The following is a 15,764-nucleotide window of genomic DNA, read 5'->3' on the forward strand; positions in this document are numbered from 1 at the left end:
CTGAACAAACTTCTGACCTTTGGACTTCTTCAAGCCAGGAGAGCTATTGCACTGAATGAAAAATCATTGGAAACGTGGATATGGGAGCTGTCACATAGTAACGGGTCTGGAAAGACTAACTTAAATTGCTAAGGACAAGCAGAAAGACTTTGTTCAACTCTGGGAATCAATCATGAATAGTAGTTCCTGTTTTTTTCCTGATGTTCCATGAGAAAAAGACAAGAAACATAGTGAAGAGGCAAAGAAAAGTTAAAGTGCAAAAAGTAAATCTGCATGCACCTCATTACTCACTCGCTCTGATCCTTTATTTTATTTGACTTACTTTTTGCCAAAGGGATCGTTAAACTTTCACTGAAGCCCAAAATACTGAAGACGCTCTGCAGAGTTTCTCTTATCAAGGTCAGATGAAGATATTGGCAGGAGCGGCTTAAGTTATCTATCTTCAGTAGTCTTCTCCCGTGGTGAGGCTTGGCTGTGTGGGAATGTGTGTGTGTGAGGGAATGTGTGTGAGTGTGTGTGAGTGTGTGCGGCTCACCCCTGGCTGGAATTGGCTCCAATCACCTATTTGATGTAGAAGGTCACCAGCGAGAAGTCTGCTGCTTCTGCCAATTCTCTCTCTCTCTCTCTCTCTCTCTCTCTCTCTCGCTCTCAGTACCTGCACGTGTCAGAAAAAAAACACAAATGCAACACTATTAGCAAACACTCTGTTTGTGTTTGTCTGTACCCACATGCTAGTTTGTACAGTAAAGCTACAATTCATTTACATGCTTGTAAACTCTTTTTCTGTGTGTGTCTGTCTGAACATTGTGCTTCTGAGAGTGCGTTGTGTATCTTCTCCGCCACATGATGAAACCTGCTGTCTGTGGTGTGAGCCTGCTGCCGTGTGAAAGGCCCGTTTACAGTACTCAGAGCACTTAAGACATAATACGCTCATTTCATTGACCGAGCTCCTGGACATACAGTATTTTAATCACAGGTTTGGGGTTTGTGTGTGTGTGTGTGTGTGTATGTGTGTGTGTGGTCACATATCTCTGAACTCTCTGTAGCAGTGGTTCCAAGATTTTTTTGTCACTCACCCCTGTTACTTCAGCCAAGTTCCCTTCATAGATGTTGTTCGTTTTCAAACTAGGCACCCCCTTCTTTCCATATAGTCCCTGAGTGGGTTGCTATATATTCACAGAACCAATGGATGCTGACCCCGCTGTAAATGTGACATGTTTGAATTTGGCTAATTTAACTGGTTTCTAATGTGCTATTTAACCCATACTTTCAAATTTATTTCAAATCACACAAAAAAACAAGTACAATCCACTTTTAAAAAGTACACTAAACTTAAACTATATAACTTGATTGTGGACATCATACATTTGAGCAAATTCACTGCAGCAATTTGTTTCAGGGAACATGTCATTGTGTCAAACTAAAGATATTACTATGTAGTACTGCCACAGATCAAAAAGTACACTATGCAGTAAGTTGTATCTTGAGTCTATAATCTGAAAGTATTCATTTCTCAAACTGAGGTGAAAGACTCTTCTTTGGCAGAAGCTGTTAATTGTAATCACATCAGGTGAGATGACCTAAAGGCGTCTGCGTAATTGTCGCATGATTAGCAGCGCCGCCTGTGCGTACACATGATGAACCGCGATGGGTGATGATATTTATCGGCACGTCTCGTCGGGCGTGGCTGCGGTGCGTCTGCCGCTGGGGGGGGGGGCTGCTGGATGCTGGATGCTCCGTGATGGATGAGGAGTGACAGATCGGGGTTAGCCGCCAGGGGAGTCCATTTTCTTCCACGGTCCTGTGCCACTCGAGGAGGAGAAAAGGCAAAGGGACGAGGAGGAGCGGCCGGTCTCCACCCCTCCTCTCTCCCTCTCTCTCCCTCTCTCTCCCTCTCTCTCTCTCACTCTCACTCTCTCTCCATCCTCTCCACTCCCGCGCATCACAGCCTGGCGGTGGTGGGCTTTACCCGGACTGCACCGCATTGCTGCTGCTGCTCCTCCTGCTGCTGCTGCTGCTGCTGTCGACCCAACCCACTGAACTAACACACACACACACACACACACACACACGCACACACACACACACACACTCTCTCTCTCTCCTGGGAACCGGCAGCCTCGCGGATTACGTGAGTGTGGATATGCAACAATTCCTCCTCCTCCTCCCGCTGCGTCCCCTCTTTGCGCAGCCGGACTCTGAGTCTCTGTCCTGCTCGGTGATGTCCGGACTTCTGGAGCATCGGAGGGTTTTCGCAGCTGCAGCGCAGGTGCACCACTGAGCTGGGATACAGTCAAAGTCTGCAGAGCTCCCCCCCCCCCCCCCCCCCCTCCTCCTCCTCTGCACCCCCCCTGCATGCAGAGGATCCCTCGTAACCCTGAGCTCCCCTGGGTGCTGCTGCCTCCAACATGGGTGTTGACTGAATGGAAGAGAGGACGCACTGGTGAGGATTCAAACCTGCAGCGCAACCCAACACATTCTTCCTGGACCATGATTCTGCAGCCCAGGACGTTGTTTGTGTTGCTGGCCCACGCACATGTTCTAGTGTCTTTGAGGACTAATGGGGAAGTGCGGGGCAACGAGGACGCGCACTCCGCCAGGACTTTCCACGCGTCGCTGCGGGAGAGTCACCCGAGCAGAGCCAGGGACCGTGCGCTCTCGGCGGGGCATGCCACAGGTGCCTCCCCGGCGGAGAGGGCCATCTCCAGGGGGATCCTCAACTCCACTCACCCCTGGAGGAGAGCCTCACCCGCGGGGGAGACGAGGCGAGTGGGACACAACAAACGCGACTTCAATAGGACCGTGACGCCCGTGGAGGATCCCCACGCCGTGGCACATTGGGACGCGACGCGCCGCCACAGTAAGAGGATAAAGTTGAATGGCGCTCTTGATAGTACGAGGACGCCAGCAGGTGGACACTACAATGCGGCTAAGTCCTCCTCAATGGGCCTGGGAGGAGGGGGCCCCGAGGAGGGCGACAGGCACAAGAGGGGCACAAAAGACGAGCAGAAGAAAGGATGGAAGAGGGGGAGAAGCCGGCTGAACAAAGGCGGGTTGCCTCTGGCCCAACCTCACACGTTGCCGTGGGAACCCATCCCCAAGCCGGTGGCCCTCACCTCCACCGACATGCCCTTTGACCTCTTCACCAGGAGGCCCGAGCACTTCACGTTCAGGGAGGAGAACCCCTGGGATGCCACGCCGATCACACCCCCCAGCTCGCAGGACTTCGGCGGCGACGAGATCAAGAACCCCTTCTACCCGGTGACCAGCGAGACCTACGGCGCGTACGCCATCACCTGCGTGTCCGGGGTCATCTTCCTGGTGGGCATAGCGGGCAACATCGCCATCCTGTGCATCGTGTGCCAGAACTACTACATGAAGAGCATCTCCAACTCTCTGCTGGCCAACTTGGCCGTGTGGGATTTTGTGCTCATCCTCTTCTGCCTGCCCATGGTGGTGTTCCACGAGCTGACCAAGTCCTGGCTGCTGGGGGAGTTCACCTGCAAAGTGGTGCCATATGTGGAGGTAAATTCTTTGGTTTTGGGGTTTTTATTCTGCTCTGACAGCAAATTCTTTATTTAGTCGAGATGTAGAGCTTTGCTAGAGCGATGTCGAGAGATAAATGTGGCTCAACCAGTGTCTTGAACCTCATCTCCCATCTTGTCTGAATGTGATCACACTGTAGCAACAACATCTCCTGGAAGGCAGGGAAAATGGGGTTTCACATTCACTATGAAGTTTCACAAAGGACCTACAGGGTTGGGCTCTCAGCTTCAAAGCCCTGGCAGGCCAGTTGTGGCTGTATAGGATGTCACATCATCCAGTTACAAGTGTTTTTCACTTGTACACCTGCTGCTGGAGAACCTCACCTGGGCCTCGAGGCGTGTAGACATGACGCACACACACCGGGATGTAAGACAAGTGGCTCATCCTCTCCCTGTCACGCTGATGCATAGAGTGTCTTTCGGTTTTCTTTAAACACACCTACGGTATGTTTGGCAGCACTGGAGGGATGTTAGACAGGTTGTTTACACCAGGTTAATACCTTCCCTTTGTGTGCTTACTGCAATTACACCCGTGTCAGATTCACCCGAAAAGGGCCTTTTGTACAGATCCTGGGTTTCCAGCTCAGGGGCTTTAAAGCCTGTTTTCAGTGGCTTTACCTTGCACTAGGAAAAGACAAAAGAGCGAAGGCAACACATTTTCTTTTTAAAGCGGTAAATTAATCCAGATACAATGCAAGCTACGCTAAATCAGACAGAACCGGAAGAAACTAAGTAGTGGATGTTGTCCGGGGTGCAGCCAAACCTAAAATAGACCAGACGTCAGGAGAGAGAGAGTTATCCAGCCTCCAGGCAGCGAGCCAGAGCAGGTGTATTCAACTTTGACCCCACCCTCCAGAGACAGGGGAGGGCCGCCACATAATGAAGAGGTAACATGAGCCGGCGAGCGGCCTGGTATTGTCCTCACGGTGCCTTTCACGATGTGGTTCCAAGTGACGTTGAGCTGAGTAAAGTGTTGAAAGCCTTTTCCAAAACCATCCCAGCAGACGGATGAGACGACCAGTTTCTGCATGGAGCAATATTATAGAACTTAGTCACTGTTGTGTGAAATTAACATAGAACCAAGGACCAATCAATGATTTGCTTTGCTCTTTTGTAATGAATGAAATGATGTTAATAGTTCCACAAGAAATCAGATCACAACTGGAGAAATCAAAGTTTTAGTTTCAGTAGATAGGGGAAAGGTTATAAAAGCCACATGTTCACTGTCTCATTTCATATTTCTGTGCAGCATCGCATGAGTGCATGTGTTTTAATTATGGGGGATTATAGAGAAGCAGACCCCCTCCCCATCTGATTGCACATCCAAGAACCACAGGATATTGTTTAATAACTTTAACACAGACTCCTATAGAGCTCAGACCAAATCCTTATTCTTAACAAACTGTGTGTGTGTGTGTGTGTGTGTGTGTGTGTGTGTGTGTGTGTGTGTGTGTGTGTGTATGTGTGTGGGAGTTGTTCTCACTTGTCTCCTAGAATTTAACATAGCATGTGAATATGCAGTTTGTATCAATAAGGACATGTGCACTGGGGCCTGTCTATGTTCACTGTGTCGTCAGTGTGTGTGTGTGTGTGTGTGTGTGTGTGAGTGTGTGTGTGCGCATGCATGTGTCAGGCCATGAGTAATGCAGCCTGGGGCTCGCACTCTCCCTGTGGAACATTCAGTGAAACACACACACACACAAACACAGTCACCCCCACTGAGTGACTTTATTCTTCACTTAACCCAAATTCAGTCACAGGGGACGTCAACATTCGGCCTGAAACAAAGACTCACAAACTCAGTCACACATGCCGACGTTCGCACGCAACTCGCTCACTCGCTCCAAAATCCCAACTTCACGTGTGCACGCATACGTAATCAGAAGGTGACACAGATAAGGTATCAATGTCCGCTGAGACCAGGTCCGCCACGCTGCTGCTGCCTTCACTAAACCTTGTTTTATTCTGTGTTTAGCCGAGTGTGGATTTTTCCCAAACCTCAAAGAGGAGGCAATTTCCAGGTGTGACATGTGAGCTAACGCGGCAGGGAAATTGTAAGGAAGGCTGCACAATACAAAAAATGCCAGCTAAAGCCGGGGCCTGCTTTATTTCAGACACGCTCCGGCTTCACGCTGCTGTCGCCGCGGACGACCCCCCCCGGGCCGCCAGGCGCACGGCGGCGAATTCGAGCAAAACTAATGGGCAATAATTGGGTTTTCACACCTGGCAGTTGATTAGGATAAGACCTGAGCACCGGCTGCAATAACAAATAAGCAGCGCGGCAAGTATTTTATAAGCCTCCTTTACTACAGGGAAGAGAGTCGTTTTGTCAAGGTTCATTCAGAACTATGCTGCTGTGACACAGGGATTTGCACAAAAGTCTCATTAACCGTAAAAAATGATGGAAAAAAGAACAAGATGTTGAACTTGAATAATCATTTTATGTCTTTTTCACGCTGTGAACATGGATTATTATCAGTCGAAGCCTGATCCTTGTTTAAATAGCATGAAAACAGTTGTTAACAAGATGGCAACGATGATGCTCGAGACTGAGACAGACGACCCACATCTCATTCAATAATGGGAAGCATCAAAATGTCAACGTGAAAAAATGTGCACTTGAGCACATGTGAAACCAAGCGTGCGTTGTCGCTTTGTCCCGATTTATCAGCTCATAAATCTGTCACACATAAACTCGACCATTATATTGAAACTACACACAATCAATCAATACAACATATTTAAACCATGAGGGCCGCTGGATTTGGAGCCTAATTAAAAACAGACACACAGACAGGCAATTACCAGAAGAGCTATAAATACTAATACTACTAATATTAATAATGATAATGGTAATAATAAATAAACATGGAATGGCATTTAAATACTCTATTTGTCAAGTTAAATTGAGCAGAATTCTCCTCTAGTTCCTTTTTCTGTGTTCTCAAAGATATTTTGCCTTATCGGACCACATTGTGACATCATGAAGGGTATGGGGATAGGACGCACCCTGGTGGTGAGCCTGTGCTGGTGTGTTTGATAAAGGACTCTCTGGGGTCTGTTCCGTTAAAAAAATCCATAATCCGTAAAATCGGTATAGATTGAAGTGAGTGTACAGGTTTCTTGCATGATGTGTCCTCTCTTCTACAGCTGACTAGGTGACCACAGAGGGATGTCATCAGGTATGCAGCGGCCTAACAACCACTCCCATTAGCCAACACACATGGCTGCGCTCACAGCGTCTTTAAACCTGATTTACAGATAACTGCCTGTCATCATCGCGGGACATTAGTGACTCCCTAAAGACGCGTTGTCTCATTCAGTGTTATCGGCCATTCCAAAAACAGTTTAGCTGCATTTTACCACAACCAGTACAACATGTACTAAAAATTGCATGATATAGTACGACTTTCACTCAAGACTGACCTATTTTGGTGTGTGCATTCCTTAAGTGTGTGTATGCGTGTGTGTGTGTCTCATTTGTACATCTGACCTCTGCTGCGCTGTTCAATACCCTGTAGACAGAGACTGTGGGCTGTCTGTGCCATGGTACAGTGGGCTTTGGCAGGCAGGCAGGCGAAGAGAGAGGGGTGGGGGAGCGAAGCAGAGCAGGAAAGAGGATGAGAAAAGTGATAGACTGGCAGAAACAGAGAAAGAGAAGAGGAGGAGAAGGGGGGCACTGAGTACCAGTGGTGGAGCCGTGTACTGTTTTCAATCCGGTGGTGACGGCAGCACGTACATCAGCTTGATGCATTCAGGGATTGAACACACACGGGGAAACGCACACTTTCAGGCACAGCAATCAGAACAGCAAAATGTGGTTTCCGTGCATGTTAGTGAAACATCCATCAATAGAAGGATATTGCACAGGAGATCCCACACGTTATCACCTTCCACCCACTAAAAGGAATCTCACTTAACCTTTACCTGGAGCTCTCAGAGACTGTATATAAAGATGGATGATGTGGCTGTTCAAAAATAGTGAAGCCAAAGCATCTTGATCGCCCCCTGGTGGCACGCTGCCGTATGAACCCCTTCTCCTCCATGTTAGTGGAGGGACATGGATTAAAGTAAGCTATGTGTTCAATAATCTTTTCTCAAAGATGGCTTGTGTCATTTTAAGGTATAGTTCTTATCACACTAAAGTTTGTTCAAGAGCACATTTTTCCAGTAAGTGTGATTTCAATAAGATATTTGACGCTATGAAAATGGTTTTATGATTGACAGCTGAGAATAATGATTGGTCAAGCTGGATTAGATTGTTTGCAGGATATTTTGGCTTCATTTCTCTATAGTGTTAGTAAGCGGAGATGTGTTGTCCATCTTTATAGACAGTCTAAAGGAGCTCTGGAGATGTCCATCTCCTTCATCTATCAAGAAAATCAGCAAAAATAATTCCAGTCTGTGACTATGGTTATATACATCCATAGACTGTTTGTCTATCTATCCAGCAAAGTATCTAGTCCAGCGCACACACACACAAACACACACACACTCACAAAGGCAGAGCGTGCTGATCCTCCAGATGGGTGGGATGGCCTTCTCTCCACTGATCACTGCCCATGGCTCCGCTCCCTCTCTTTCTCTCTGCATCAGCTATCTGTGATTAGAAGTGAGCCTAAGGGAGAAGACACACAAACACACACACACACACACACACACACACACACACAAACACATACAGTCTGAAAGTATTGGGGCACAGAAGCACAATTGATCTTATATGCCAAGTGCACAGTGGCAACATATAAACACAACTCATATCCTCACTGGATCCACACAGAGCAGGCCGGCGTGTAGCCAACCTCAGAATAGAGAAGAATATGAAAGCTCTGGCGTTTTCTATATCCACCATCAAAACACTTCTAGGCAGGAATCAATGACCTGGAATAAGACGTCCCAGCGGCCACTGTACACCGAGGGCAGAATACATTTTTCATCTTCCAGGGGGAAATCTGCCACAGGTCAGGATATCGTTTAATGGAAGAGGAATTTATTGTCTGGAATTAAGCGCCTCCTACTTCACTGTAAGACACAAAGCAGCAGAATAGAGGAGGCGACTGTAATTTATTGTGGCTGTTAATTTAATTAAAGAAAAGAGGAAGAAGAAAGATTGTGATTGCTCGCCCCACTTCTGTGTGAATTCTGTAGAATATAATAGAATTGGATTGAAAAGACTGATGTCTTTATCTTGGAGACGGTCTTAGCACAAAGCCCATTCTCTGTATAGAAATATAATGTGTTCCTTAGTGGGCTTTAGTCGGGCTGTTTTCCACTCTTTGGCGCTAAGCTAAGCTAAGCTAACTGACTGCTGGCACCAGCTTTTTATTGACTGTAAGGACATCAGGGTGATATTGATCTATTTATCTAACCCTCAGCAAAAAGGCAAGGAGGAATATTGTCAAATTGTTGGAACTATTCCTCATAAGCTGAGGAAGACCATGTGATGTAATTGAAAGCTCCCAAACAGCTACTAAATAAAGATGAAAGAAGAAGTAAGTAAGGAATTAATATAAACTAGGAACTATAAAAGATAGAAATATTGACAATGTAATCAAACTGTAAACAGTAAAACAGTATTGCACGTGTATGATATTGAACTTGCACAGATAGAAAAGACAGTGAGATAGATATAAGATGCACGTGGATTACTGGGAGCAGAGCTGATTGTACAGTGTAACAACAGCAGGATATAAAAGAACAGAAGAGAATAGTTTGAAGTTTCCACATGTGGCTCACAACTAAACCTTCTCCATTACAACTGAGCTCCATCCACAGAGGGAAGTCACCAGATGTGGTTGGAAGCTGAAATGGTTTTGTCAAGCGAGGATATGAGAAAAGAAAACAATGAAACAAGGAGATGTTAGTTGTGGTCTTTGGAAATGGTGTTCTCGAGCATCACCCACCCACAATCTAAAGATAGAGACTGCAAAGCCCCACACGCAGACGCACATTATGTGATCACCATCCACACAAACCCACAATAAAATACATAAATGTGGCCGTGCACAGACATGAATACATGCGCACGTGTGGGCGTGCACACTCACCCACTGCACCTTCCCTCTTCCAGACCCGCAGCACAGCTGTGAGACGGATGGTGCCTGTCAGTGGCAGGGTCGCTCTGGTTAGAGTTATGGTCGGCCCGAGCCTGCACTGGGTCACACACATCCTAGAAGAAAGCACTGCAGCAGGAATAACCCTTTGTCTCTCTGGCTCATTACTATCAGACCATGTGTGTGTGTGTGTGTGTGTGTTGTTGTGTCTCCACATTAGCTCATTCATCACCAGATAACGGCCATTATCCCTGACAGTGGCTGTCGTCGGCGCGGCTGCACAAGCCCCACCAGTACTTGTTAAGACCCAATTAATAACGCGAGGCCTTTGTGCCACCGGCTCACAGGACCTTTAATCAGGAAGTTAATGGGCCGTTATTAAAAACAGCACCGGGGGAAAATGTCTTTCTCACCTGCTGCGCTGATCGACGGTCAGGACCGGAGGAGCAAGTGTGAGGGATGAAAGGTCGTTTCATGTTCTTATATTTCTTTCCCCTCCTTGTGAGGCCTTTAAGTTCAAGGTTGAGAAGAAATAGAAAAACAACCTGAAAGACATTTTACTTGATAACTTAACCAGGTCAAAGGGAATATTCGTAAGAAAAGCACTCAATATACCTAAAACTCTATATTAGAGTTAGATGAAGTTGTTTGATGCCACTCTAACAGTTGTTTAGTAAATATATGACTACAACATGCAGCCTTTGTACTCAGCTCAGCATAAAGAATGGAAACAGGAAGCAGCTAACCTGTCGCAGAAATCGGTTCAAATACGTTTAGTTTAAAAAGAACAGCTGTAGCCTGGCACTTAACGATGCTAACATGGCGGTGAAGACCTCTCAGGGGTATCGAGCCAAAGAAACCACAATAAATAGAGCTAGCTAGTTTAGCTTAGCATTGGTAAAATAGCTAGCTTGGTTATGTCTTTATGAAGGGTTAGAATAGACTTATAACCATGATACAAACATGGGAGTTATGTCCTCTGGGTTAACAAGACCATAAAAAGAGCTATTTTGTTAACTGAGGTTTACTGGGTACTTGTGTAATTGTACTACTGTTTTAAACAAATATTGAGACAATATTTTAGAAGCAAAATGTCCAGCCTCGAGGCCTGTGGGACTGTTATCCATCCAGCTGGTCAAATTAACATGGCAGGGTCAGGGCTGCCGTCTGGAAGAAATGTCACATTAACATTGTTAATAATTCTGTACAAGACCTGGCTTATTTCTCTCTTCCTGTCACTCTGGGCTGTGTCTAACTCACTGGTACTGTCCCTGCTGTCCTTCTCTGTTCACTGTCATTGTCTCCGTTCTCCAAGTCGGGGAAACTGCATTTTCCGACATATGAAGAATGCAGCAGGAGATTGTGCGGGTCAGCTAGTATCTCCCAACTCCTTCATTACTTTCTCTTTCCTTCTCCATTCTTCTTCTGTCCCTGTTTCTCATCCACACACATTTGCATAACCACCTTCCACAAACACACACACACACACACGCACGCACACACACACAGACCTCCATCACCCCACCAGGCCTGACTCCTGCACTCTCTCTCTGTCATCTCCCCTCCAGTACAAAGCCATGCTTGTTCGTCCTGCCCCTTGCTCTCCGCCCCAACACGCTGATCAAAGCTGGGCTCCCTAGTCCTCCATGACAGCCTTTAAAGCCATTCCAGCCCTGTTGTTCGAGCCATGAAATATTCACAGTGTGCAAGCAGCCATGTGTCGTGAGGGTTGATGCGAGCGTTGTGCACAGCATGTGCGTTGGCAAACAGCCAGCACATATGGGAATACAGGTGTGCTTGGTGTGCATGTTTATGGAGAAAGAAGTGGGTCACTCATAGCGTCTGATATGATGCTTCTTCAACTGTAAAATGAAGGAATGTAGGGCTACGCGTACACAGGCAAATTAAGGCAGTCTAACTGTTCATATTCACAATATGGGGCTGGATCCTGTGTGAGCCAGCAGCAGTCAAAAACAACTCGTTGTTCTGCGAAAATCACTCAGTTCATTCCAAACGTGCAGCATTTTAGCTTGTAAACCGTGGGGCGGGATGGAGAAATACATAGCAGGCAGCAATTTCAGTAAATGGTATCAACGCTGACAGATGAGTCAGAGAGTGAAGTGAGCGGAGCGTCGATTTCAGCAACATGTTGCAGGGGAAATGGGCCCTTTTAAACTTTCACACTGAAAAAAAAAGGACAGGCAGTTAACATCCTGTTTCAACTTTAGTCACATAACAGCGACAGACTAACACTCAGCTTTTTAAAGATCCGAGAGATTTAAAAGAATGACTTCCTGTCTCATTGTGAGTATTCTACTGCTTCACAGTTGCAGTTGGTTAATTAACTCTGGGACCTTTAAACCAGAAAGCCACGTTTCAGTCTTTTTTGTCTCTGCAGTGTAAGAGGAAATACTCTAAATAGAAAGCATGAATGAACAAATCAGGGCGGGACTGATGTTTGATCAAGTGTTGATTATTCTTATAAGTTTTGTTTAATTAGTTACTTGAATGATATAAACTGAGTGATATATAAAGTGGTGTCTTTCTTGCTAGTGGAAGGAAGTGAAGACACATCTTTACAGTCTGTGAAGAGCACTTCAGCTTATTTCCCTGGCTCAATCAGTTTAAAGGTCAATGTGTATTAAAATGAGTAGAATGCCTCTATGGATTAATGTGTCTGTTATATTTGATTATCTGCAGCACAGTACATGTGGTTATTACTTGCATGCATGAGCATGATTGACTTTCAGAGCTTTATAATTTACTTTTTCTGAAGTTAAACATTGTAGACATTGATGAAAATTAGCTAAGCTCAGGACTTCTGCAGTTTCCTGTATGTATTTGATTTTTAGTAAGACATTTTCACAACTGCCCAAATTACTGATCGAGGGATTTATTTGTCCAGAAATAACAAACAATAACTTGTTTGGCTCAAATCAATTCAAAGTTGCACAGATTTTGTTTTTGTGTTAACACACAAAGGATAATGATTGGTCTGCTTTGGCTAAATTATAAAACAATTCACATTTATATTTACGAGATTGTGGCGTGACAGCAGGTAATAACCCCCCCGGTCCGAAGCCTAGTCACATTGATCACAATAATTGTTCACTGGTGGAGTCTGTGGGGGGGGGGGGGGTTGTCTACCCCACTTACCCCCTCGCTGTTCCGTTTGGTCGCCCTTCATTAGCCTGGTTAGTGTGTGTGTGTGTATGCGCGTGTGCGTGTGCGTGCCCGAGTGTGTGTGTGCACGTCCAGACACACAGAACATCTCGCCGTGTGTGTACATCTCTATCTGTCCAGGAAGTATGTGTTCAGAGCGTTAAAGCCGTGGCTCACCGGGGCCATCTGGGAGGCTGGCTGTTGTAATTAAATTTGAAATGAAGGGAGGAAGGAAAGGAGAGGTGTACAGAGGGGAAGGGGGGGGGGAGAGAAGAGAGAAGGAGATTTTTAAAAAGTGAGAGACAGAGGGGGTAAGGGAGAGGGATGGAGGAAGAGGGTGGGTCAGATCCAGCCGATATGGCGCTCGAGGCAAAATCGGAGAAGAAACTGGTTCAAATGAGGACACACACACACACACACACACACACACACACACACACGTTCCAGCTGTCCATTTTGTCCAGCAGGTGCTTTCACGTGCTGAGGAAATTTGTGCCCTCACAGTTTGCAGAGCTTATGCATGGAGAACATTGGGATAATGCAGGTAATTAACAAAAGCAGTGAAGTGTTTAGGTTTGTTTTTTAGTAAAGAGGCCATTGAACAAGGGGCGTGAAAATACATGTGAATGCAGCTCTGACAGCTTTTTAATCCCCCCCCCCTCTCAGTCGCACACATTCAGGGATGCAACACAACCATAATAGCAGCTTACGGCCGTCCATTGTGTTGCTGACACTCCATTACTTGTGTTGCATGCACCTAAAAGCCAATCCCATTATTTTCTGTCCTGCTCTTCAGTCATCAAGTGGGAACAAGGGAACTCACAGCCTTCCTTAGCAGTAAGAGATTCTCACTTTTGTCAGTTTCTTGTTATTCTTTTATTCCCGACAACCTTGACTGCAACTTGTAAAAGTAGCACATGAGTATTGCTCTTCTGTCAGTTGAAATGATTGTAGATTATCATCAGGCTTCATGATTCACTCTTGTCTCGACTCCTCATGCCTGCAGCATTGAGATGTCTCCTGCACAATGTTTAAATATATTGGGAATGAGGGTGTATCTTTTAAGAGCCTCTATAAGCCGCCGTGCAAATATCAGAACATTCATTGTACTCGATGATTGAAGTGACTTCTCTCCTGATAAACAATTCCTGCTTGTTTCTTCAGGTGGCGTCTCTGGGCGTGACCACCTTCACCCTGTGCGCTCTGTGCATCGACCGCTTCCGCGCAGCCACCAACGTCCAGATGTACTACGAGATGATCGAGAACTGCACGTCGACCACTGCCAAGCTCGCCGTCATCTGGATCGGCGCCCTCCTATTGGCCCTCCCGGAGCTCCTCATCCGACAGCTGGTGACGGAGGACACGGGAATCCCGGGCGAGCTTCCCGTGGAACGCTGCATCATCAGGATATCCACCTCGCTTCCTGACATTCTCTACGTGCTGGGCCTGACCTACGAGGGCGCTCGTCTGTGGTGGTGCTTCGGCTGCTACTTTTGTTTGCCCACCCTCTTCACCATCGGGTGCTCGTTGGTTACGGCGCGCAAGATCCGGCGCGCCGAGCAGGCCAGTGTGCGCAGCAACAAGAAGCAGATTCGGCTGGAGAGCCAGATGAACTGCACCGTTGTGGCGCTGGCAATTGTCTACGGTGCGTGCGTGGTGCCTGAGAACATCTGCAACATAGTGTCTGCATACATGGCGGCCGGTGTTCCCGAGCACACCATGTCCATCCTCCATCTTCTCTCCCAGCTGCTGCTCTTCTGCCGGGCCGCCGTGACGCCGGCGCTGCTGCTCCTCCTGTGCCGTCCTCTGGGCAGGGCCTTCCTAGACTGCTGCTGCTGCTGCTGCTGCAACCACGTGCCCTCCTCGGCCACGGCCAGCGACGATAACGAACACGAGTGCACCACCGAGCTGGAGCTGTCGCCGTTCAGCACCATCCGCAGGGAGCTGAGTAACTACACACCTGCCGGCTCCAACTGCTAAAGTGACATTCCTCATCAGGGGAGGAGATTTCACTAGCCTGCCTGTGGCTAGTAGCTCTCAGACTTGGCTAGGAGAGATTTGCCTTACCTCATCTGGACACTGAAGGAAGTTAGACACTGAATAATCACGTTCAGCCAGTGTCTTTCAGCCCAGCACTAATACTGGACATTTACACTAACTGTATAACCATTACTTCCCAGGAAAGCTAACAAAAAGCTAAATCTTCTCTCCACTCATGCCCTGGGGTGCTCTTAAAACAGGGTCATATTTTTAGCAATTCCGCCTGAAACCTTACAAACCTCCCTTCTCTTGACCTTGTATGCCTAAATATCTTTGGACAGCGGGGATGGTCTCTATGGAATCAACTTAATTTCTTTTAATGAACCTAATCCCGAGGCTGAAAAACCGAGCAAGGAAAAAAAAACTGCTGGCCTCATGGTATCAGTGACAGGTAATATTTATGCTGTACAACGTACAAATGATTGCACAGAATGCGTCACTATAAATTCTTAAAGTTAATAAAAACAGGCTGTGATGATAAATATGTTTGGCCACCATAAATAATATTTACGTGCAGGAAACTGTGCAGCAAATCTTACCGGAGAGAAAAGTACTTTAAATCACTTTCCAAAAGTGTCACTGATGAAATTATGGCGACTAAGCTAATTAATCAGAGAGCGACCGTGTACAGTAACACAGCATCCAGTCGGCAGACACTGCCTATAGATGTGCAGGACTCGCTTTACAGATCACATCTGCTGCAAACGGACAGTTCATAAAATGGCGTGCACGTGGGAACAAGGCTTCTGATAATTAAACTTGCAGAGGGCGTCTCGGCGGTACTGACAGTTTGCAAGAGGAAAACACAAAGAAGACGCTTCGTGCTGGAGAATCCAAATGTACACAACACTTACACTGTATATTGAGAAATATCCAGTGGACTCACACACAACTGGGCTGGTCTCAGAACAACAACACAGACTGGGGTGGAATTAAATGCTCTGGAACGGACTAATTGAAA

At 46.6% G+C, this 15,764-nt stretch overlaps 1 protein-coding gene across 1 annotated transcript; it reads left to right on the forward strand.

The window, feature by feature from the left end:
• The first annotated feature begins 2,355 nt into the window (after positions 1–2,355).
• On the forward strand, positions 2,356–14,743 carry gpr37b (G protein-coupled receptor 37b). The gene is made up of 2 exons (XM_061067597.1): positions 2,356–3,525; positions 13,928–14,743. Exons 1-2 carry the CDS (start codon positions 2,356–2,358, stop codon positions 14,741–14,743), a joined length of 1,986 nt encoding a protein of 661 aa, XP_060923580.1.
• The last annotated feature ends 1,021 nt before the right edge of the window (positions 14,744–15,764 follow it).

Source organism: Limanda limanda, chromosome 1 (genome assembly GCF_963576545.1).
Source record: "Limanda limanda chromosome 1, fLimLim1.1, whole genome shotgun sequence".
Classification (NCBI taxonomy): domain Eukaryota; kingdom Metazoa; phylum Chordata; class Actinopteri; order Pleuronectiformes; family Pleuronectidae; genus Limanda; species Limanda limanda.